This window comes from Gopherus flavomarginatus, chromosome 1 (assembly GCF_025201925.1).
Source record: "Gopherus flavomarginatus isolate rGopFla2 chromosome 1, rGopFla2.mat.asm, whole genome shotgun sequence".
In the NCBI taxonomy this organism is placed as follows: domain Eukaryota; kingdom Metazoa; phylum Chordata; order Testudines; family Testudinidae; genus Gopherus; species Gopherus flavomarginatus.
In genome coordinates, this window is record NC_066617.1 from 115,889,249 (window position 1) to 115,912,581 (window position 23,333).

The window sequence follows — 23,333 nt, forward strand, 5'->3', positions numbered from 1 at the left end:
TTCTCTAATTTATTAAAAAATATTCATCTAGTAATTTCTGGCATAGTTCTTGGCCAGTAGCTTGTTTGTGATTCCATGTTTGGAATTTGAGCTGTTTTTAACTGTACACATAAGGTAACAATGTTTGTGTTTCCTGATTGGCCCAGTGGAATTCTGGGAGTCAGCTTGCTGGTGTGAATAGTCACAATTACCAATTAGAAATGTGCTTTCCATGAATATACTGCAATATTCACTTTAAATACAGCATGCTGTTCCTTGGAGCTTTGCTGCCAGTATATGCATTGCTTAAAATAGTCATAGGCAGTGAACGAAAGAGGGGCACAAGCACAGTCAGGGAGACTTCGTTTCAAAATCAGAACAAATATTCATTGAGGATTTTTCTGTGTGTGTGTGAGGGGCGGGGGCGGGGGATGGACAGACCTCTTCCTGCATTTCCAATCCATATGCTTGGAAGTTTCTTTATAAAGAGGCAGTTAAAAAGTCCATGGAAGTTATGTCTGACATTATATAAAGTGAGAGGTAAACACAACAGTCCCTTATCTGTACTTGACTAAATCAGTCACTTGAGCACACTATAAATTAGCACTAAAGCATCATAATAAAATATTTGGCACCTATAGGAACTTTTTGGCTGTAGATCTCAAAACGCGTACCAAAAGGTGGATAAGTATCATTCCCATTTTACAGCTGGGAAAGTTAAGTCACAAACGCCCCCATCTACCTTTAATTGCAGACAGTTTAACTTCTTTCAGCTGTGTAAGCTGGTTGTGCTGTAGACTAAGTAGCTGAAGTCTTGTCTACACACAAGTTTTACCACTTTAATTATATCAGTCTTGTTAATTCAATAACCACCCCTCCAGTGTGAGGACAGCTATAGTTTCCCCAGGGACTGCACCTTGATATGGTGCATATGCTTGTGTGCTCCAGGTACCCTGAGAGCTATGTTGGCAGGTGTAGAACTCCTGGTAAGGTCATCTAAGACAGAAGGTCAAAGGGTAGGAGCCAAATTAAAGGCAGTCCACTGGTCTCACAAAAACGTTCTCTGTTAGAGAAACATCCCAGAGACAAGATGAATCTGTCACAGATTTGCAAATACAAATATCAACTGTGGAGAACCATGATGTGCTGGATGTAAGACAAAATAGTACTTATCAACCAGCAAATCCATCTGATATTCTGATGCTGGATAATCAAATCCGCAAGGAAGTTGTTAATCTGAAATGGGGTATTTTCACAGCTAAAACTAAGTCAAGAATTGGGAGTTGGAATGGTAGATCACTTCAGAGCACAGGCAGACTGACACAAGTTATCAGAGAAATGAAAATCTTTGGCCTAAGTATACTTGGACTGACTGAGATGAGGTGGACTGGACCCATCTAATTATCATTGGAAGGCATGATTGAAGAGAAGATGATAAACATTGGGAAGGTTAAGCTTAGCGAGGAAGCTACTACAGCACTGAAGGAATGAGTATCTGCACATTCAAGAATACTGACCGCTCGCTTTATGACAAACCAAGCAAAAGTCACACTTGTTCAGTGTTATGCACCTAACAAATGATTGCGATGAACAAGGCAAAGATTGTTTCTATTAAAGGTGCAGAGCGTCCTTGGCAAGATCAATAAATATGATATTGTTATCTCTATGGGAGATCTAAATACACAGGTTGGCGATGCTAATACTGGATCTGAGCACATTATGGGCAGAAATGGCATATTAGAACAGACTGACAATGGAAAATGTTTTTATAATTCTGTGTCCTATGCAGTCTATGCATTTTCACACAAGGAAAGACAAACTGACGTGGAGATGAAATGATGGCTTCACCCAGAAACAGCTTGATCATGTTGTCTTTAGCAGGTGCTAGAGAAGATCACAGCTGAACACCAGGCTGTATAGGAGTGCTAGTATCAGAAGTGACCATCATCTTGTTATTGGGACAATTAAAATAAAACTAAAAAAACACAACCAACAACAGTAGATACTAGAAAGTTAGAAGATCTAACAGTGAAGGCACATTTCAAGATGCAATTTAGCAATAGATTTGAAGAGTTAAAGACACAGATGGATGACAGAAAAACAATGGGAGTTTTTCAAAGAAGCAAGTGATAATGCATCCAGGACTACCATGTGGGGTGAGACTATCTAAGAAAGAAGAATGGCTCCAACCAAATACATGGAAGCTAGCTGAATAGAGGAAAAAATTAAAGAAGAGAAAGCAATAAGAACGAGACAGCAGTAAAAGAACTATTCTGCAACCATAGGGAGCAGGTTTGTATAATTTTTGGTGGTGCCCAAAATGGTGATGCCTCCCCACTACTCCCGCCCTGTAAGCCGATATATATATATTATTAAATAGTGTAAACATGGACAGGAAGCCGTAAGCATTTAAGTTTCTCTTTATTGCACAATATCACTATCAGAGAAATCCATTGTTGATTATTAGTGGTCCTACAAATCAAGAATTTATTGCTGGGATAAAATGAATCTACAACATGTCGGCGCCACAAGATTACAAGCGTCAATTAAAAGTGGAAAGTCGGAAATAGCACTTTCCTGCTTCAATATACAGTATTATATTTTGTGGGAATGTTCTTAATGTTTTCTCTGAATACTGTGTGGGTGCCTCAGCTTCTTCTGCAAGGTGCCAACTGAAGGTGCTGGGGACAAAGAGATCAGGTGGCCTCCTTGTCCGGAAGAGACACAAAGGCCAGAGGAGGGAGTGTCAGTTTGGAGCTGGCTGGAGAAATGGGGAGAGGCCCAGAACTTGGGTCTGGGCTCCCCACCCCTCAAGATGGACCTGATTGAGGGGTCCTGTTTTCTGTATCTACAAGCTCTGTTCTAGACTGTGATCCTGTCATCTAATAAACCTTCTGTTTTACCGGCTGGCTGAGAGTCATGTCTGACTGCAGAGTTGGGGTGCAGAGACCTCTGGCTGCCCCAGGACCCCACCTGGGTGGACTCACTGCAGAAAGTGCACGGTGTGGAAGGGCATGCTGAATGCTCTGAGGTCAGATCCAGGAAGGTGTAAGCTTCTTGCCCTGGAGACAGTATATTCAGAGAGAGGAGGCTCCCCCAGAGTCCTGACTGGCTTTGAAGGAGTGGTTCCAGAGCATTCCAGCATCCCCTTCCACACTATGCATTTCCCAGAAGTCCGCACAGGCACTAACACTCCCTCCTCTGGCCTTTGTCTCTTTTCCAGGCATTAGGAGGCCACATGAACTCTTTGTTCTCCAACATCTTCAGTTGGCAACTTGCAGGAGAGCGGCCCAGGCCACCAGTTGCCCGGAGACAGGGTTTCGGCCATTCTCTGTGCAGACAGCATCACACTGGCCCTCTAGGGCTCTACAACAATCACACCACCTTATCCCACCATCTAGATTGTTAAGAAATGCATAGGGGAAACTGAGGCACCCACACAGTATTCAGAGAAAACATTAAGAACATTCCCACTTTGTAACACCTGTATACGACTAGTTATATACTTTAAAGGGTGTAAAATAATCAAGTATTGTGCTAAACACAATGATACTAGTTAGTAGGGGAAGCAAAAGTGGATGGGAACCTGGGAGGCAGTGACCATGAGATGGTTGAGTTCAGGATCCTGACACAAGGAAGAAAGGAGAGCAGCAGAATACGGACCCTGAACTTCAGAAAAGCAGACTTTGACTCCCTCAGGGAACTGATGGGCAGGATCCCCTGGGAGAATAACATGAGGGGGAAAGGAGTCCAGGAGAGCTGGCTGTATTTTAAAGAATCCTTATTGAGGCTGCAGCAAAAAAACATCCTGATGTGTAGAAAGAATAGTAAATATGGCAGGCGAAAAGCTTGGCTTAACAGTGAAATCCTTGCTGATCTTAAATGCAAAATAGAAGCTTACAAGAAGTGGAAGATTGGACAAATGACCAGGGAGGAATATAAAAATATTGCTCAGGCATGCAGGAGTGAAATCAGGAATGCCAAATTACACTTGGAGTTGCAGCTAGCAAGAGATGTTAAGAGTAACAAGAAGAGTTTCTTCAGGTATGTTAGCAACAAGAAGAAAGTCAAGGAAAGTGTGGGCCCCTTACTGAATGAGGGAGGCAACCTAGTGACAAAGATGTGGAAAAAGCTAATGTACTCAATGATTTTTTTGCCTCTGTTTTCACAAACAAGGTCAGCTCCCAGACAGCTGCATGGGGCAGCACAGTATGGGGAGAAGGTGACTAGCCCTCTGTGGAGAAAGAAGTGGTTCAGGACTATTTAGAAAACTTTAGGACCAGACTTCAAAGAGAAACTGCTGAGCTTCAGTTCATCTGCAAATTTGACACCATCAGCTCAGGATTGAACAAAGACTGTGAATGGCTTGCCAACTACAGAACCAGTTTCTCCTCTCTTGGTTTTCACACCTCAACTGCTAGAACAGGGCCTCATCCTCCCTGACTGAACTGACCTCGTTATCTCTAGCTTGCTTGCTAGCATATATATACCTGCCCCTGGATATTTCCACCACATGCATCTGAAGAAGTGGGTATTCACCCACGAAAGCTCATGCTCCAAAATGTCTGTTAGTCTATAAGGTGCCACAGGATGCTTTGCTGCTTTTTTAGAAAACCTGAGCAGCACAGGTCTATGGGGCCGGATGCGCTGCATCTGAGGGTGCTAAAGGAGTTGGCGGATGTGATTGCAGAGCCATTGGCTATTATCTTTGAAAACTCATGGCGAACGAGGGAGGTCCCGGATGACTGGAAAAAGGCTACTGTAGTGCCCATCTTTAAAAAAGGGAAGGAGGAGGATCCAGGGAACTACAGGCCAGTCAGCCTCACCTCAGTCCCTGGAAAAATCATGGAGCAGGTCCTCAAGGAATCGATTTTGAAGCACTTAGAGGAGAGGAAAGTGATCAGGAACAGTCAGCATGGATTCACCAAGGGCAAGTCATGCCTGACTAACCTAATTGCCTTCTATGAGGAGATAACTGGCTCTGTGGATGAGGGGAAAGCAGTGGATGTGTTATTCCTTGACTTTAGCAAAGCTTTTGATACTGTCTCCCACAGTATTCTTGACGGCAAGTTAAAGAAATATGGGCTGGATGAATGGACTGTAAGGTGGATAGAAAGCTGGCTAGATTGTCAGGCTCAATGGGCAGTGATCAAAGGCTCCATGTCTAGTTGGCAGCCGGTTTCAGGCCGAGTGCCCCAAGGGTCGGTCCTGGGGCTGGTTTTGTTCAATATCTTCATTAATGATCTGGAGGATGGTGTGGACTGCACTCTCAGCAAGTTTGCAGATGACACTAAACTGGGAGGAGTGGTAGATACGCTGGAGGGTACGGATAGGATACAGAGGGACCTAGACAAATTAGAGGATTGGGCCAAAAGAAACCTGATGAGGTTCAGCAAGGATAAGTGCAGAGTCCTGCACTTAGGATGGAAGAATCCCACTCACTGTTACAGACTAGGGACCGAATGGCTAGGAAGCAGTTCTGCGGAAAAGGACCTAGGGGTTACAGTGGACGAGAAGCTGGATATGAGTCAACAGTGTGCCCTTGTTGCCAAGAAGGCTAACGGCTGTATAAGTAGGGACACTGCCAGCAGATCGAGGGATGTGATCATTCCACTCTACTGGACATTGGTGAGGCCTCATCTGGAGTACTGTGTCCAGTTTTGAGCCCCACACTACAGGAAGGATGTGGACAAATTGGGAAGAGTCCAGCAGAGGGCAACAAAAATGATTAAGGGGCTGGAGCACATGACTTAAGAGGAGAGGCTGAGGGAACGGATTGTTTAGTCTGCAGAAGAGAAGAATGAGGGGGAATTTGATAGATGCTTTCAGCTACCTGAAAGGGGGTTCCAAAGAGGATGGATCTAGACTGTTCTCAGTGGTGGCAGATGACAGAACAAAGAGTAATGGTCTCAAGTTGCAGTGGGGGAGGTCTAGGTTGGATATTAGGAAACACTTTTTCACTAGGATAGTGGTGAAGCACTGGAATGGGTTACCTAGGGAGGTGGTGGAATCTCCTTCCTTAGAGGTTTTTAAGGTCAGGCTTGGCAAAGCCCTGGCTGGGATGATTTAGTTGGGAACTGGTCCTGCTTTGAGCAGGGGGTTGGACTAGATGACCTCCTGAGGTCCCTTCCAAACCTAATCTTCTATGATACTCTAAACTGACCACCAAATTTAAGTTGTGTGTTTTTCCCCTCAGGAGGACTCTGGGGTGGGGCTGAGGATGAGTGGTTCACAGTGCAGGAGGGTGCTCAGGACTGGGGCTCAGGGTTGGAATGCTGGGGGCACAGGCTCTGGGGTGGGGCAGGGCTGAGGATAAGGAACTTGGGGTGCAGACAGGCTGCCCCAGGGCTAGGGTCAGAGAGGACCCCCCCCATCCTCCCACTGGCAGCAGTAAGCTCCAGGAGAGGGACCCCTCCTCTCCCCCACCCCAGTCACTGCACATGCTCCTAGGGCCCCTCTCAGGTCCAGAAAGCCCACTCGCCTCCCCTATGGTGGCTACCGGGGGCAGGGGGGTTGCCATCACATGTGGCCTCCCCTGCTGCTGCCGCTCACCATAGCCTCACTGGGGATGGGGTTGCCCCTTGCCCAGCGTGGTGCAGGAGTGGGGACTGCAGGGTGGTGGCGGGGGGGGGGGCGTGTCACAAAATTCACCCAAGCCCCAGCTGCTCAGGTCTAGCAAGCTCCCCTCCCCAGTGGTGTAGCCAGGTTCTAACATCAGGGGGAGCGAACACACAAAAAAAGGTGCCACCCAATATATCCAATTACTAATCAGGTAGTAGGGTTTTCAATGCTATAACAAGAGATTATGCTATTACCATTATCCAGTCAGCCTGCACACTACCATTCTGAATTAGTGATAATTCACAGAGAGAGCAAAGACAGCTGAATTTAGAGAACAATTATTAACCAGATTCCTGGTTATCCACCAGCCACTTTGCTCCAGTCCATAGCACAAAGTACCATAAACCCAGTAGAATCTGGCCAAGAGACTATTCACCTCAAATTGGCATTTGCTACACTGCCCCACCCACCCCCCCGCCCCTAGTCATCACTATTCAGGAGATAGCGAAGTGAAAAGGTGGCATTGCTGAAGCATTTAGCAGGCACTTGAAAACCCGTATAGAGCACTGTCCAGTCTCTGAGAACATCGCTGAGGTCTGAGCACTGGGTCTGCAGCTAGTCAGCAGTGAGACTGAGGAGACAAAACTGGCACCTTAAAGCACCTTTCCCCCCCCTCCCCCTTCCTCCACAAGCTGCACTAAGCACAGTTTCACAGCCCCGGGTGCACAATGGGAGGCTGGGGAGGGGGGGGGGCTAAGTACAGTGTGTGTGTGTGTGGGGGGGCAATAACCCAAAGTCGCTCCTTTGCCTCCTGGTCCTGCTGCTCCCTCAGCCCCCTCCGCTGAAGAGAGATCACAAGAAAAAAAACATCCCTTTCCCCCCCTTTTCCTTCCTTCTCCACCGGCACCAGCTGGGCTTCAGAGCCCCCTTCCCTGCCGCGCTCAGCCGCCTTGCTCTGCACAGGGCTGCCTGGGACCAACCCCCCTGCTGCACTGGGGAGGCTGCACTGCCGCCCCTTCCCCCCCAGCAGAGCCCACCCCTCCCAGGGAGCCGGCAGGCGCCTCCTCCTCCTCCTCACCCCCGGGGAGCCCGGCAACCAGTCCACGCTGCCTGCAGCCCGGGAGCCAGCGAGCAGGGCTGGGGATGCAGGAGGGTGGTGCAGAGCGGAGAGCCAGCTGGCGGCCACACGCAAAACCTGGCTCCGGACTCAAGGGCTGGCTGCCAGGAAAGACGTTGATTTTGGAAATGTGCTCAGAGGGGAGCGGCGGCTTCCCCCCGGCCACTACGCTACTGGGTGGGAGGAGGGATGCTCTGGGGCGGGGAGTAGTGGTGGTGGCGGCAGGGGGCAGTGCCCGCTCCAGGCAGGGCCAGGGGAAAAATCCGGCTCCAGATATTGGTGGAGCACAGCCCCCAGCCCTGAATATTCCTGGTGCTGGGGCACCTGGAGCCCATATAACCTGCCGCCTAAGTCTGCATCAAGAACATGCAGACAGAGACAAGGAAGGTAAAAGATTAGTCAGAAGAGATCTTAGAGAATGGATGGAAAATAAAGCAAGAGACACCGTGGAGGCACATAGGAGAGAGGACTCTAAAAAGCTTTCTCTAGTATCTAAACAATTGACATCACAATGCTCTAACCTTTGTAGAATTGTGTAGAAAAGCTCAAGATTGTACGATTTCAACCACAAAGGATGGACAGAGTGCCCATTGGATGGTACATTTCCAGGCTGTGCTACACCAGCCAGAACCATTAACACATACTGAGAAATGTGAAGACATAGCGGTCTTATCTATACCATTACAAATAATCTCCTTGGAGGAAGGAACTAAGGCTATAAATCAGCTGAAGAGTGTTAAAGCACCAGGCTAGGATAAAACAAATGCTGAAATGTTAAATGCTGGGGAGGAAATGATGGTGAATTACACGTGCAGGCAGTTGGAGTGGTCTGGAGACGGGACACCTGTCCAAAGATTGGAGAAGAGGTGTTATCTGCAAAAATCCCTGAAAAGGTAGAACAGCTTATTTGTGATAACTAGAGAAGGGTGATACTCCTAGCTGTACCTGGGAAAGTGTTTTGTATTATCATTTTTAATGGGATGAAAACTGCTATTGATAAAGTACTCAGGGAAGAACAGGCTGGATTTCAATCTGGTAGGTCATGTTCGGAACAGATTTTTACCTTGAGAAGACTCAATGAGAAAGGCTTAGAATACCAGAAGAATATAGTTTTAACATCCTTGATTTTATGAAGGTATTTGATAGCATGCACAGAGATGCCCTCAGGAAGATCTTGAAACACTATGAAATTCCAGCAAAGACTGTTAATCTGATAAAAGTTTGTATGACGAGGTTGCATCAGGACCAAAAGTAGAGACACAGAATGGTTTAAGAGCGTTACTGGCATAAGGCAAGGTTGCATATTTTCTCCACTTGTCTTCTATATTGTCACAGACTTTGTGATGATAAGACTGACAGCTAATGTCGAGAACACTGGTATTGTTCAGGCAAGAAATAGGTTGCAAGACTTAGATTTTGAAGACAATATAGTCATGCTGGATACCAACCGGGATGGAATGAAAGGACTCTTTATGAAACTAAAAGCAGAAGCAGCCAAAGTGGGACTTTGTATCTGTATACTGAAGACCAAAATCATGGAGATAGGAGAGAATGCTATCAACACGGGCAGATGTGTGATGGATGGAGAAGAGTACAAAAGAGTTAATGACTTAATCTATTTTGGAAGTACAATATCTGCTAATGGCCATCTCACTAAAGATGTGAAGAAAGAATCGGCAAAGTCAGTGGATCATTTTCCCATGTGTCAAACATCTGGAAGAGTAAGACATATCTACACACACAAATGAGATTATACAGTTCTATTGTGCGCCCAGAAACATGGCAGATGACAGAAGTACACAAGAGGATGCTGAAAACACTCCACAAGCATTGGTTAAAAAGAATTTAAGGAACTCACTAGAAAGATCATGTAAAAGCAGCAAAGAATCCTGTGGCACCTTATAGACTAACAGACGTTTTGGAGCATGAGCTTTCGTGGGTGAATACCCACTTCTTCAGATGCATCTGAAGAAGTGGGTATTCACCCACGAAAGCTCATGCTCCAAAACGTCTGTTAGTCTATAAGGTGCCACAGGATTCTTTGCTGCTTTTACAGATCCAGACTAACACGGCTACCCCTCTGATACTAGAAAGATCATGTAATCAATATGGAAGTGTTGCATCACATGGGTCAGCAGACTGAGGATTCAGTGATTCATAGATGCCAAGGGCAGAAGAGATATTGTGATCATCTAATCTGACTTCCTGTATAACACAGGCCATAGAACTTATATTTTAGAAAAACATCCAATCTTGAATTAAAAATTGTCAATGATGGAGAATCCACCAGGACCTTTGTGATCAGACAAAGACAGCTACGGTGGTTTGGCCATACTATCAGGTAACCCCGTGGCATAAGCAAAAGGTATGTCTTAAATTGAATTCTTCCTGGGGAAAATGAAGGCATGGAGGACAATGAATGACTTATTGCAGGATGCCTGAAAATGATGTTGCCATCATGGAGACTACAAACATCTTGCTCTGGACAGATGGCAGTGGGGAAAATGGGTTGCCTCATGCGTCACTAGGCTCAGGAGATTCCACAGCTAAAAGCTAAGAACAGTTCCACTAGTATAAAAGTGCTTATACCAGTCTAGCTTATTCCAGTGTGGGAAAGGGATTAAGGTATACCCACAAAAGGCACCTTTATACCAATATAACTGCATCCACATTAAGGGTTGTACCAGTATAACCATTCCAGTTAAAAACAACCACCTTAACCAAAATAGCAATACTGCCTACAAAATCAGTGTAGGCTAGGCCTAGGTGTTAAGGACCTTTCCAACTGCATAAAGCTGGTCCAGCTGATAAAAGCACCTTTTCCCCTGTGCAGAGAGGGCCAGTAAGGCCAAGTCACTTGCCTAAGAGCACAGATGTAGTCAATACTAGAAGGCAGGTCTCCTGACTCCCAGTGCTGTTTCCAACCCAGAGGCTGCATTCCTTGACTGTCTTCTCTGCCTTCCTCCCTTCCCCATTTGCTCAAGGCTTTTCTCCCCCTCTCCTCTGAATGGGGCTTTGCCTTGCAACTCATTAGGCACCTGAGGTGGGCATTAATCAGCACTGCCACACAGCCTGTCACTTCTAATTAAGTTAGAGTTCCTAGCCAGGAAATAAGAGCCTCATGGGCACGGATTCACCTTCCCTGAGGTGATGGAGCTGGAAAGGACGTTCTGAGCCCAGTTTTTTCCCTGATGCAATAGTACTGCAGGGTTCTCCTCTCCACTCATCTCATGGAGCGAGATCTGAATAACTCCCCCCAGCTCCCCAGAGTTGCATTCCATCCTCCCCAATTTATTTACGTTTCCATCAGCCTGTGCTGTCATTCAAACTGGGACAAATGGGGAGAGATTGTGCTTCCCCAGGTCTACACAAGGAAGTAACCCAGTGTGTGTGTGGGCCTTGGAATGGAGGTGGCCACCTCCATGGCCCCATTCCTCCCCCTTCCCCCACACACAGACATCTTAGAACCTTGCATAAGGCTCTCCACAGGTTCAGGATCCCTTTGATGGAAGAATAGGGGACTGGGCAGAGAAAAGGCAGCTTTGTATAGACTGAGAGCAAGTCATATGTCCTGCCCATACTGACCCTGGTGAGATTGCCTAGCCCAGGGCAGGGTTTGGTAATACACCTTGTGAAGAGTTATCTGGGGTAGCCTTGGCCAGGGGAGACACTGGTAAGGAGTAAGGGGGAGATCAGAGGTAAAAAGCCACTGTCTGATCTAGAACTTGCACTGGCACAACTCAGGAGAGTGCTTTATGCACCTTCACTCCCCCTGATCCTGGAGGCAGCTGATCCCCAGTGGAAATTAAGCCCAGAAGCCTGTGTCCTCAGGGGGCCTTTCTGGGAGCCAGGCATTGACGGAGTATAGAGTTGCCTCAGTCAAACTCCCTTTTCCATCGACACTCTCTGCACCAGGGAGTGGGAGAGGTAGAGATAGATGCTACTATGACAGTTCTGTGCCACACTGGGGGAATACTCCACTAGCCAGTTAAGTCAGCATTACAGTTGCCTTTCATCATCATAGCCATGCATATCGGTTACACATAGAACTGCAGATCTGGCCCGCTCCAGGAAGGCCAAGGTGCTTGTTGGTCCCCTGGGAGCTGAGCAAATTCGCGAGAACCTTCCCAGTGTAGCAACGGCTGCTGCAGGTCATTCTGCAGTAGGCAAATGCCAGGCCACCCAGACGGAATGATCAGGGGAGGACTTAGCCAAGGAGGTCCTCACTGAGATGTCCTCCTCTGAGCACCATCCTGTGAGAGGCGATCCTGACCACTGTTTTGTGTATCAGCCATTGACCATGGATTCATAACTCCTTATACAGGCATATCTTCCAATGAAGTCACTGGGAGTTTTGCCTGAGTAAGGGCTTCAGGATTTGGGCTCTCATAAACTGACAGCCACCAAATGAAAGTACCTTCGTCCCACAAAATCTCAACACATCACCTTCAGCCACAGCTTAAAATGACTCTGCTGCTTCCCCATTTTCTCAAGCATCCAGTCCAAAATGTTCCTCTTTCTTTTTAAAACTCTCCAGGGACTTGTTCCAGCCAAATGCACAATTCTGGTTTCTCTCTGCACTCCTTCCAAATCCCTCCATTCATCTACACTGGCCTCTTCCCTACCCTTTCATGGTCTCAAATGATATTGCAGAGAGAGCCTTCTCTTAAACAGCTCCTTCCATTCTCATCACATCACAACACTCAGCTAGAGAATCAAAGGGCTGACAGGAAAAAGGATGCATTGGAAAGAACTGACAGATATGGTCACGTGCCTATAGAGGAGAGGTAGATGACAGGAGACATGGTCACCCCATTGATTCACTATATTCTTTTTGAAGCAATTCCAAACAGTTTGGGCCAGATTCTCCATTTCCCTGAATCTCAGGTCATCATTTTACACTACTGCAAATTGCTCCCATTCTAACTTAAGAACATAAGAACGGCCGTACTGGGTCAGACCAAAGGTCCATCTAGCCCAGTATCCTGTCTACTGACAGTGGCCAATGCCAGGTGCCCCAGAGGGAGTGAACCTAACAGGTAATGATCAAGTGATCTCTCTCCTGACATCCATCTCCACCCTCTGACAAACAGAGTCTAGGGACACCATTCCTTGCCCATCTTGGCTAATAGCCATTAATGGACTTAACCACCATGAATTTACCCAGTTCTCTTTTAAACGCTGTTATAGTCCTAGCCTTCACAACCCCTTCAGGCAAAGAGTTCCACAAGTTGACTGTGCGCTGTGTGAAGAACTTTCTTTTAAACCTGCTGCCTATTAATTTCATTTTGTGACCCCTAGTTCTTGTATTATGGGAATAAGTAAATAACTTTTCCTTATCTACTTTCTCCACATTACTCATGATTTTATATACCTCTATCATATCCCCCTTAGTCACCTCTTTTCCAAGTTGAAGAGACCTAGCCTCTTTAATCTCTCCTCATATGGGACCCTCTCCAAACCCCTAATCATTTTAGTTGCCCTTTTCTAAACCTTTTCTAGTATATCTTTTTTGAGATGAGGAGACCACATCTGTACGCAGTCTTCATGATGTGGGCATGCCATCAATTTATATAAGGGCAATAATATATTCTCCTTCTTATTCTCTATCCCCTTTTTAATGATTCCTAATATCCTGTTTGCTTTTTTGACGGCTTCTGCACACTGTGTGGACATCTTCAGAGAACTATCCACGATGACGCCAAGATCTTTTTCCTGATTTGTTGTAGCTAAATTAGCCCCCATCATATTGTATGTATAGTTGGGGTTATTTTTTCCAATGTGAATTACTTTACATTTATTCACATTAAATTTCATTTGCCATTTTGTTGCCCAATCACTTAGTTTTGTGAGATCTTTTTGAAGTTCGTCACAGTCTGCCTCGGTCTTAACTGTCTTGGACAGTTTAGTATCATCTGCAAACTTCGCCATCTCACTGTTTACCCCTTTCTCCAGATCATTTATGAATAAGTTGAATAGGATTGGTCCTAGGACTGACCCTTGGGGAACACCACAAGTTACCCCTCTCCATTCTGAGAATTTACCATTAATTTACTGTTTGTTCCCTGTCTTTTAACCAGCTCTCAATCCATGAAAGGATCTTCCCTCTTATCCCATGACAACTTAATTTACGTAAGAGCCTTTGGTGAGGGACCTTGTCAGAGGCTTTCTGGAAATCTAAGTTCACTATGTCCACCAGATCCCCCTTGTCCACATGTTTTTTGACCCCTTCAAAGAACTCTAATAGATTAGTAAGACATGATTTCCCTTTATAGAAACCATGTTGACTTTTGCCCAACAATTTATGTTCTTCTAGGTGTCTGACAATTTTATTCTTTACTATTGTTTCGACTAATTTGCCCGGTACTGATGTTAGACTTACTGGTCTGTAATTGCCGGGATCACCTCTAGAGCCCTTTTTAAATATTGGCATTATATTAGCTATCTTCCAGTTATTGGGTACAGAGGCCGATTTAAAGGACAGGTTACAAACCCTAGTTAATAGTTCCGCAACTTCACTTTTGAGTTCTTTCAGAACTCTTGGGTGAATGCCATCCGGTCCTGGTGATTTGTTAATGTTAAGTTTATCAATTAATTCCAAAACCTCGTCTAGTAACACTTCAATCTGTGACAGTTCCTCAGATTTGTCACCTACAAAAGCTGGCTCAGCTTTGGAAATCTCCCTAACATCCTCAGCTGTGAAGACTGGAGCAAAGAATCCATTTAGTTTCTCCACAATGACTTTATCGTCTTTAAGCTCTCCTTTTGTATCTCGATCATTGAGGGGCCCCACTGGTTGTTTAGCAGGCTTACTGATTCTGATGTACTTAAAAAACATTTTGTTATTACCTTTGGAGTTTTTGACCAGCTGTTTTTTAAACTCCTCTTTGACTTTTCTTATTACACTTTTACATTTAATTTGCCAGTGTTTATGCGCCTTTCTATTTACCTCACTATTTATCCACTTTTTAAAGGAAGTCTTTTTATCTCTCACTGCTTCTTTTACATGATTATTAAGCCATGGTGGCTCTTTTTTAGTTCTTTTACTGTGTTTCTTAATTTGGGGTATACATTGAAGTTGGGCCTCTATTATGGTGTCTTTAAAAAGCACCCATGCAGCTTGCAGAGATTTCACTTTAGTCACTGTACATTTTAATTTCTGTTCAGTTAACCTCCTCATTTTTGCGTAGTTCCCCTTTTTGAAATTAAATGCCACAGTGTTAGGTCGTTGAGATGTTGTTCCCACCACAGGGATGTTAAATGTTATTATACTATGGTCACTATTTCCAAGCGGTCCTGTTATAGTTACCTCTTGGACTAGCTCCTGCTCTCCACTCAGGACTAAATCTAGAGTTGTCTCTCTCCCTGTGGGTTCCCGTACCAGCTGCTCCAAGAAGCAGTCATTTAAAGTATCGAGAAATTTTGTCACTGCATTTCATCCCGAGGTGACATGTTCCCAGTCAATATGGGGATAATTGAAATCCTCCACTATTGTTGAGTTCTTAATTTTGATAGCCTCTCTAATTTCCCTTAGCATTTCATCATCATTATCACTGTCCTGGTCAGGTGGTCGATAATAGATCTCTAATGTTATATTCTTATTAGAGCATGAAATTACTATCCATAGAGATTCATTGGAACATGTGGATTCACTTAAGATTTTTACTTCATTTGATTCTCCATTTTCTTTCACATATAGTGCCACTCCCTCCCCCCACATGACCTGTTCTGTCCTTCCGATATATTTTGTACCTCGGAATGATTGTGTCCCATTGATTGTCCTCAGTCCACCAGGTTTTTGTGATGCCTATTATATCAATATCCTCCTTTATCACGAGGCACTCTAGTTCACTCATCTTATTATTTAGACTTCTAGCATTTGTGTACAAGCTCTTTAAAAACTTGTCACTGTTTATTATTCTGCCCTTTTCTGATGTGTCAGAATCTTTTTTATGTGAATGTTTCTCATCTGATCTGCCCTTACATTATCCTCTTCCATTCTCTGCTCCTGACTATAACTCAGAGAATCTCTATCAATAGACTCTCCTCTAAGAGAAGTCTCTGTCCAATGCACATGCTCCTCTGCAGCAGTCGGCTTTCCCCCATCTCCTAGTTTAAAAACTGCTCTGCAACCTTTTTAATGTTTAGTGCCAGCAGTCTGGTTCCACTTTGGTTTAGGTGGAGCCCATCCTTCCTGTATAGGCTCCCTCTATCCCAAAAGATTCCCCAGTTCCTAATGAATCTAAACCCCTCCTCTCTACACCATCATCTCATCTATGCATTGAGACTATGAAGCTCTGCCTGCCTACCTGGCTCTGCGCGTGGAACTGGGAGCATTTCTGAGAATGCCACCATAGAGGTCTTGGATTCAGTCTCTTCCCTAGCAGTCTAAATTTGGCCTCCAAGACATCTCTCCTACCCTTACCTATGTCATTGGTACCTACATGTACCACGACCACCGGCTCCTCCCCAGCACTACACATAAGTCTGTCTAGATGCCTTGAGAGATCCGCAACCTTCGCACCAGGCAGGCAAGTCACCATACGATTCTCCCGGTCATCACAAACCCAGCTACCTATGTTTCTAATGATCGAATCTCCCACTACTAACACCTGTTTTTGCCTAGTGACTGGAGTTCACTCCCCCGAAGGGATAACCTCAGTGTAAGAGGCAACTCCAGCACCATCTGGAAGGAGGGTCCCAACTATGGGAAGGTTTCCCTCTGCTCCCGTTGACTGCTTTGCTTCCCTGGACCTTTCGTCCGCCTCAACAGCGCAAGGGCTGTCTGAGCAGAGGTGGGACAATTCTACAGTGTCCCGGAAAGCCTCGTCAACATACCTCTCTGCCTCCCTTAGCTCCTCCAGTTCCACCACCCTGGCCTCCAAAGCCTGTACATGGTCTCTGCGGGCCAGGAGCTCCTTGCACCGAATGCACATATATGCCACCTGCTCACAGGGCATGTAATCCTACATGCTGCACTCAGCACAATAAACTGGATAGCCCTCCCTCTGCTGCTGGGCTTCTGCCTGCATGGTCTCCTAGTTAATGAAAGGGTTTTGTTTAAAATCAAGAAGTTTTGAATGTAGTTTAGGTTATAGTTTTAAGAAAAACAGCAAGGGGCCCTTGCCCCCTTCCCACTCCCTTGCAAAACTCCCTGTTACCAGCCCCTGGTCGCTTGCGCACTGCTTTATGAAGCCCTGGCCTGCTTGATAGCCCCACCCACTAACTAAGGCTCAGCCAATTAACAGTCTTCTAGCTTTCAAACCTTTCTTTGAAGCTCACAGCTTCCCACTGCCAGCCACAGCACACGGTCTTTCAAACAAACAAACAAACAAATGGACAAACACAAGCTCTGCACACAGCGAGTAACCCCCAAACACAAACAAACACACACTACAGACAGTCACTTACTCCAAGGGTGCTGTATTTGCTCCTCCTTCACCTGGAGAACTCCCTGTTAGTAGCCCCTGGTCACTTGCCCACTTTACACAGATGTAACCAACGAACACGGTGCCAGGCCTCAGTGAACCAGGCCCTCCTCCATGTCTAGCCCTTTAAAGGAATGCTATGCATTGAATTGTTTGAATGACATTCACGATCGTGAAAACTGCTGTACTGACAGTGCCACAGATTAAGGACAGAATGGGCAGCATAAGGACTATCTTCATCCCCACTGTCCCACTCATGTGTCTCAAATGTGATCCACAGTGACCACCTCTGGGAGCAGGAGGCTACTTTATTCCCCACACCTCTATTCCTCCGTGGCCTCTCTTCTAAGCCTCTCAACAAGAGGTTCAATTAGGGCCAGTTGCCGAGATAATTTCGTCCTAGTATAGTAGAACCTCAGCGTTGTGGACATCAGAGTTATGAACTGACCAATCAACCACACACCTCATTTGGAACAGGAAGTATGCAACCAGGCATCAGCAGAGACAAAAAAACCAAAACCCAAATACAGTGCAGTTCTGTGCTAAATGTAAACTACTAAAAAAATAAAGGAAAAGCAGCATCCTTCTTCTGCACAGAAAAGTTTCAAAGCTGTATTAAGTCAATGTTCAATTCTAATCTTTTGAAAGAACAACCATAATGTTTTGTTCAGAGTTATGAACGTTTCAGAGTTACAAACAACCTCCATTCCCAAGGGTTCGTAACTCTGAGGTTCTATTGTACTGGATGGAGACCATCTGTTCATTTCACACAAGCCAATGGGAAGCACTCACACAGTTTTCAGTCACTGATGCCCTGGGCTGGATTTGAATTTGGGACCTAGAAGTTCTAGACCTTCTTTTACCTTCTTTAGTGATCCCCTGGTTTTCAGCAGAATGAAAATGATGTAGAGTGGAATGCAGATCATGGAAGAGAGAGCCATCAACCAGCCCAGAGTGTAACCCCACAGAGGGTACATGTACCAGTTGTTGTATTTGAGGGGGGTGTACTTGATCAGTGAAAATAGGAAGGTCGCCTGAGGAATGAAGAACATAAAAGTCAGAATAGCAGGTGGGTGCATGGTGAATCAGAAACAGATGGTAAGAGACAGTTCCTGACAAGGGATGTATAAGCAGTAGAAGGTTTGTGATCTCCTCACTTAGTTATATCCTTGTTCTTAAGTGTTTGGGAGTTGGAAATATTGTGATGGGTATGTACACTGCTGTTACTTACCAGCCTTAACTGAGTTTTGAAATATTTTTTGATTTTGGAATTTTCCCTCCCTCCTGTGCTGTTTTCCATTCACCAACCTCTCCCCTCCCCTGAACTTTTAGGATGTGAGTCTCAGTGCTCTTCTATCTCCTATCCCCCACCTTTCCAGCCCCTACCCAGATCCTTACCTCGCCTTGCCCTCTCCAACATGGATCCTCTAAACCTCCAGGAAATTCTCTCTCTCTCCAACGTATATGTAAGAGGAAGGTCCTTATTTGTAAGCTCTCTGTAGTCAATTTGGGCACCTTCTCTGGTGACTCCTGGCTTAGTCATGCCTCTGACAGGACTGACTTTTCAGCTCTGAGAACAGCCCTGGGGCAGCCAAGGCCCTCTCTGAAAATATTCATTGAAAGATGCTCTCTCAGCCTGCACCCAGCCCTATAGAGCACTCAAACCACTGAGCTCTCAGCAACTCATGCATGACCAAGCAGCAGCTCTGAAAACTCCCTGATTGTCTTCAACTCCCATTGGAGCCCTCAGGTGGCAGCTGCAAAAGCTATTTGTGCCTATCCAAGCTGTTGAAGATTTTGGCCGTAGTGCCTGATCCTGATCCCATTGAGGTCAATGGCAAACAAATGTCATGACGGTCACGGGAGCAGGATTAGGCCCATACCATCTGCTGAAATCAATGGAAACAGAACTGGGCACGAGACAAAAATAGTTAATATCTTTCCTTAAATACAAACAGTTTTCTTCAAACATAGTTGGTGGGTGCATTTTCAAGGTGATTTGACTTTACGGAAAGCAACGGGCAGGAACAAGATGTTTTTGAACTAGCGAGAGTCACAGAAATGTAGACAGAAGAGAACATTTCAGAACAAGGGTAATTCTTTACTGGCTGAAATTCAAAAATGATTTGATCAATTCCCTTCAGGCTTTGCAGATACATTCTCTTTTGCCTGCAGAATAAATATGCCAATTTTCAGGCTAAATGAAATTTCCAGACCTAAGAGAAGGCTTTACAATGGAAATTGATTCCAGTTTCAACTATGGAGAAGCTACTGCTCCTCCACAGCAATTCTATGAAACACTAGTGCCCCTCTCAAATTCTCTTCTTCACTCAGATTTTAGGATCCCTGTACAAACATGCCTCACCATAGTTTGTACTTACCAGGCAAACACCAGGGGTGACAACCTGCCAACACATCTTAACCAGTGGCCACGGCCGATAACCAATCATGTCCTCGATGTTGTCATAGAAACGGTCCGCACCTTGACCACCAGAGGAAGGGACAAAGAAAGAGAGAGGTAAAGGGGGAGGGTGAGAATTTTTGTTCTTCAGAAATTACTCATGCCAAGTCTCCCCCCCGCCCTGCACCGGAATAAACCTGTGGGTATACATAGGCTTTGTAATGTGCCCCGTAGGTCAACAAGAGACAGTTCTGTTAGATTAACTGTGTAGCTGTGGGTGGAGGAGCTCTCTGAAGAATATTCTGCCCTAGTAACCAGATGGATACATCTGGGGCTTTCAGCTTAATTGTCCTAGCTGATATCTAGGGCTGGTCCAATATTTTCCCTCAAAATGGTTTTTTTAAGGCAAACTGGTTTTTTGACAAAGCAACATCTTCCATCAACTTTCCATAGAAAATTTTGACCTTTTTTTGTTTAAAATCTGAAAACTTGGAAATCAAAGCTTTTTGCTGAAATAAAAAAAAAAATCCATTTGCAAATGTTGACATGGTGCATAATGGGAGTTGAAGTGGAGGGCTCATGCCCTCATTCTCTGTGGCTGGGTTCCCCAGCTGCATTACATCTTCCATGGTGCACCACATCCATGTGATTCCCATGATGCACTGCAGTGGCTCAGTAAACACGGGAGATTGGGGGCATATCAAGGGATATATAGTCTGGCCAGGGAGCCCTGTCCACCCCTAGAGGAATTTGGACATAAGGCACCAGAAAACTTCCATGAGGCAGCATTTCTGAATTTCTGACTTTGGCCAGAAATATTCAGTGTGGTGGGTTTCTTTTTTCTCCTGAAAAGTTGAAATTTTCCATACGGGGGAAAAAGCATTTTTTGGACCAGCTTTACTGATATCACTTTCCAGGTTCAAACGGGCCCATGGAATAGTCTGTGTGACATTGCACAATCTTTCCACAGGAACACATTGTGATGTTAAATACAGCATGGGCAAATTCATCCCTGATGTAAATCTGCTGAAGTCAATAGAGTATCATGAACATAACATAAGAACAACCATACTGGGTCAGACCAAAGGTCCATCTAGCCCAGTATCCTGTCTTCTGACAGTGACCAATGCCATGTGACCCAGAGGGAATGAACAGAACAGGTAATCATCAAGTGGATCCATCCCATCACCCATTCCCAGCTTCTGGCAAACAGAGGCTAGGGACACCATCCCTGCACATCCTGGCTAATAGCCATTGATAGACTTATCATCCATGAATTTATCTAGTTCTTTTTTAACTCTGTTATAGTCTTGGCCTTCACAACATCTTCTGACAAAGAGTTCCACATGTTGTGCATTGTGTGAAGAAAAACTTTCATCTTGGATTTCTCTACAGGATCAGGTGGAAGGGAAATCCTGGATGACTGGGGAAAGAGCTCTTTTTCAAAAGCAAATATACCAAACAATAGTAAGGAGAACACAGAAGACACCTCTGCACAGGAATCCATATTCTACTAATTATATTTAGTAGTAGTATCATTAATGTTTCCTTTTCCAAATGTGTTCCAGATAAACACCATTTTCTGTGGTTCCAGCGCGCCCATTGCAAGCAGTGGATGATGTAGTGGAACACGGTGGGACCTGACATGAATGGATTCAGCGTGCCCTTGAACACGAGGTTTGCATGATCTACCTTTCACAAGCAAATGACAAAGTAATCAGGCTGAAGAAATTATCACTTCATGCAGTCACCATTGCTTTCTAGGTAAGAAGAAGCTGGAGGCACAGCATGTGTTGCCCTTTCTCCCCACTACAGATTTGGAAGGATTATATGCATTATGGGAGGGAATGCCTTAAAGATCTCCCCAGAGCGATCTTTGCTGGAAGGAACAGACATGTCTGCTTTTATCCTGCGCATCCTAAGAGTTGCCATACTGGAACAACGCAACAGTTCATGAGCCCTAATATCTCCTCTGTAAGTGACCCATGTTGGATGTTTTAGAAGACATAAAAACCCCATTGACAGTTCCCCTAATTTTGCAAATCTATACCCAGAGGGGAAATTTCTTTCTGAACCCAGCTGGTGATCTGTTTATGCCCTGAAGCATCAGGATGCAGAGCCTTTATAATGTTTTATCTAGCCTATAAGAACCACAGATGCTGTTCAAGTTCAAATGTATCTAATCCATTTTTGAAGTTATTAAATTTTGGTTTTCTCAAGATTATCCAGCAATGGTGAGTTCCTCAGGTTAATTATACAGTGCATGAGGGAAAAAAAGATTTTCTTCAATCCATTTTACATTTGTTGCTCTCTGTCTCCCCTTGTTCTTGTATTATGAGAAAAGATTAAAAGGTGCAACTGGTCTACTTATACAGTAACTACCATCCTCAGTTCGATTGCCCTTCTTTCTCTAATTTCAGATGAACTCACCAAAGCTGAAAGCAGAATTCAACTATAGCATAATCATAATTTGCAGTCCTATAGAACCTTTCATTTGAGGATCTCAAAGCACTTTACAAAAGTAGATATTATTTTCCCTATTCTACTGAGGAGCAAGCTGAGGCACAGAGAGGCCAAATAACTTGTCCAAGATCTGCCCAGCTAAGCAATAAGAAAGCCCAGAATGGAAACCATGGCCCACATCCTTAGCTGGTGCACACTGACATAGCTCCAGTTGAGGATCTGACCCAAGTTCTTCAGACTCTCAGGTCTCTGAGCTATCCACTAAACAGCAGTGTTGTCTGTTTTATTCTCTCTTTTCTTAATGCAGCCTCAATCAGATCTTCAACTAGCACCACACACTGAGCAGACATCTTCACTGACATGACCATAGTGATGCCTGGATCTCTTTTCTGAGAGGATGAAACAAATTCAGAAGCCATCAGTGCATGTGTGTATTTTAAATTATTCCTCTCAATATGCATTTCTTTGCACTTGTCTACACTGGAACTCATCAGCCATGGTGTTGGCTCATTTCAAAAGTGGCCCAAAGTCATTTCAGTTCAGGATGGAATAAAGGGGAGCAGGGGAGTAGAAGTGTGAGCTACTGGGACTTGGGAATCTGCAGAATAAATTATAAGCAATCTGCACAGTAGGCACAGACATAGCTCTGAAATGTCACATGCAAATGTAGAACAAGAGTAGATCACAGTGGCCAGGAAAGCTGTTAAAGTGGATGCTTGCCTCAGATAACCAGTCCCTGTTATTCCAAAGCAGAAGCAAGAGCTGAGCAGAAGACTCTAGGATGGACAAGAAGCCGCTGGGGAAGCTGAACAACATCACAAAGAGTAAGAGGCCTCTCTGTTTGAAAAGATCAGGTTGACACTTAACCTTCCATGGAACAGAAACATGGGCTCTAAGGAAAGTGATGAAGAAGGAAGCAGAGAGATAGTGCTGGTGCATGTGTGAGGGGAAGAAACCAAGGGACAGCTTACTGACCATGAAAATGCTATAGTCATGGGCAAGAGTGAGCTGTGTCATGGGGTGGGAGAACTGGAAACCAGCACAAGGCACGAGCAAAGAGAATTCATCGGAGGTGAACAAATGGAAAGACACTGGCAATCTCCAATGCAAACCTTATGTGGCAATATTTAGACCAGGATAAAGTCCCCAGAGGCCTTCACCTTGCCCGTAATAGAGGCAGACTGATGAGGAGGCATTAAAGACATGAGTTTGCAAAGCATAACCAGAGAGAAGCTAAAATATGGCAGTCTGGCACAGAGGCAGAAGAGCCCTGTAAGCAACTCATTCATTGGATGGCAGGGAAGGCACAAGTACCTGTTCATCAGGCTGAAGCTGCAGAAGGGACAGGAAAGCAGAAGAGTGAGTGGAGGCATGAGAGGGGAAG

General features: G+C 45.0%; 1 protein-coding gene across 8 annotated transcripts in view; it reads right to left on the reverse strand.

Annotated features, from left to right (window-relative positions):
* The window catches only part of LOC127031580 (sodium- and chloride-dependent betaine transporter-like), a 348,260-nt gene that overhangs the window by 277,941 nt on the left and 46,986 nt on the right, over window positions 1–23,333 (reverse strand). For 7 of the 8 annotated variants that reach the window (XR_007768566.1, XM_050918540.1, XM_050918567.1 and 4 more), the window contains 2 exons: window positions 19,467–19,567; window positions 17,949–18,119 (listed from right to left, as the gene is read on the reverse strand). Coding sequence is in view for 6 of the 8 variants with exons in the window: in XM_050918540.1 (XP_050774497.1) it covers window positions 17,949–18,119; window positions 19,467–19,567 (272 nt within the window). In the remaining 2 variants the exon portion in view is untranslated. Of the gene's footprint in view, window positions 1–17,068; window positions 17,210–17,948; window positions 18,120–19,466; window positions 19,568–23,333 lie in introns of all 8 variants that reach the window. The other variant, XR_007768568.1, reaches the window with a different exon arrangement.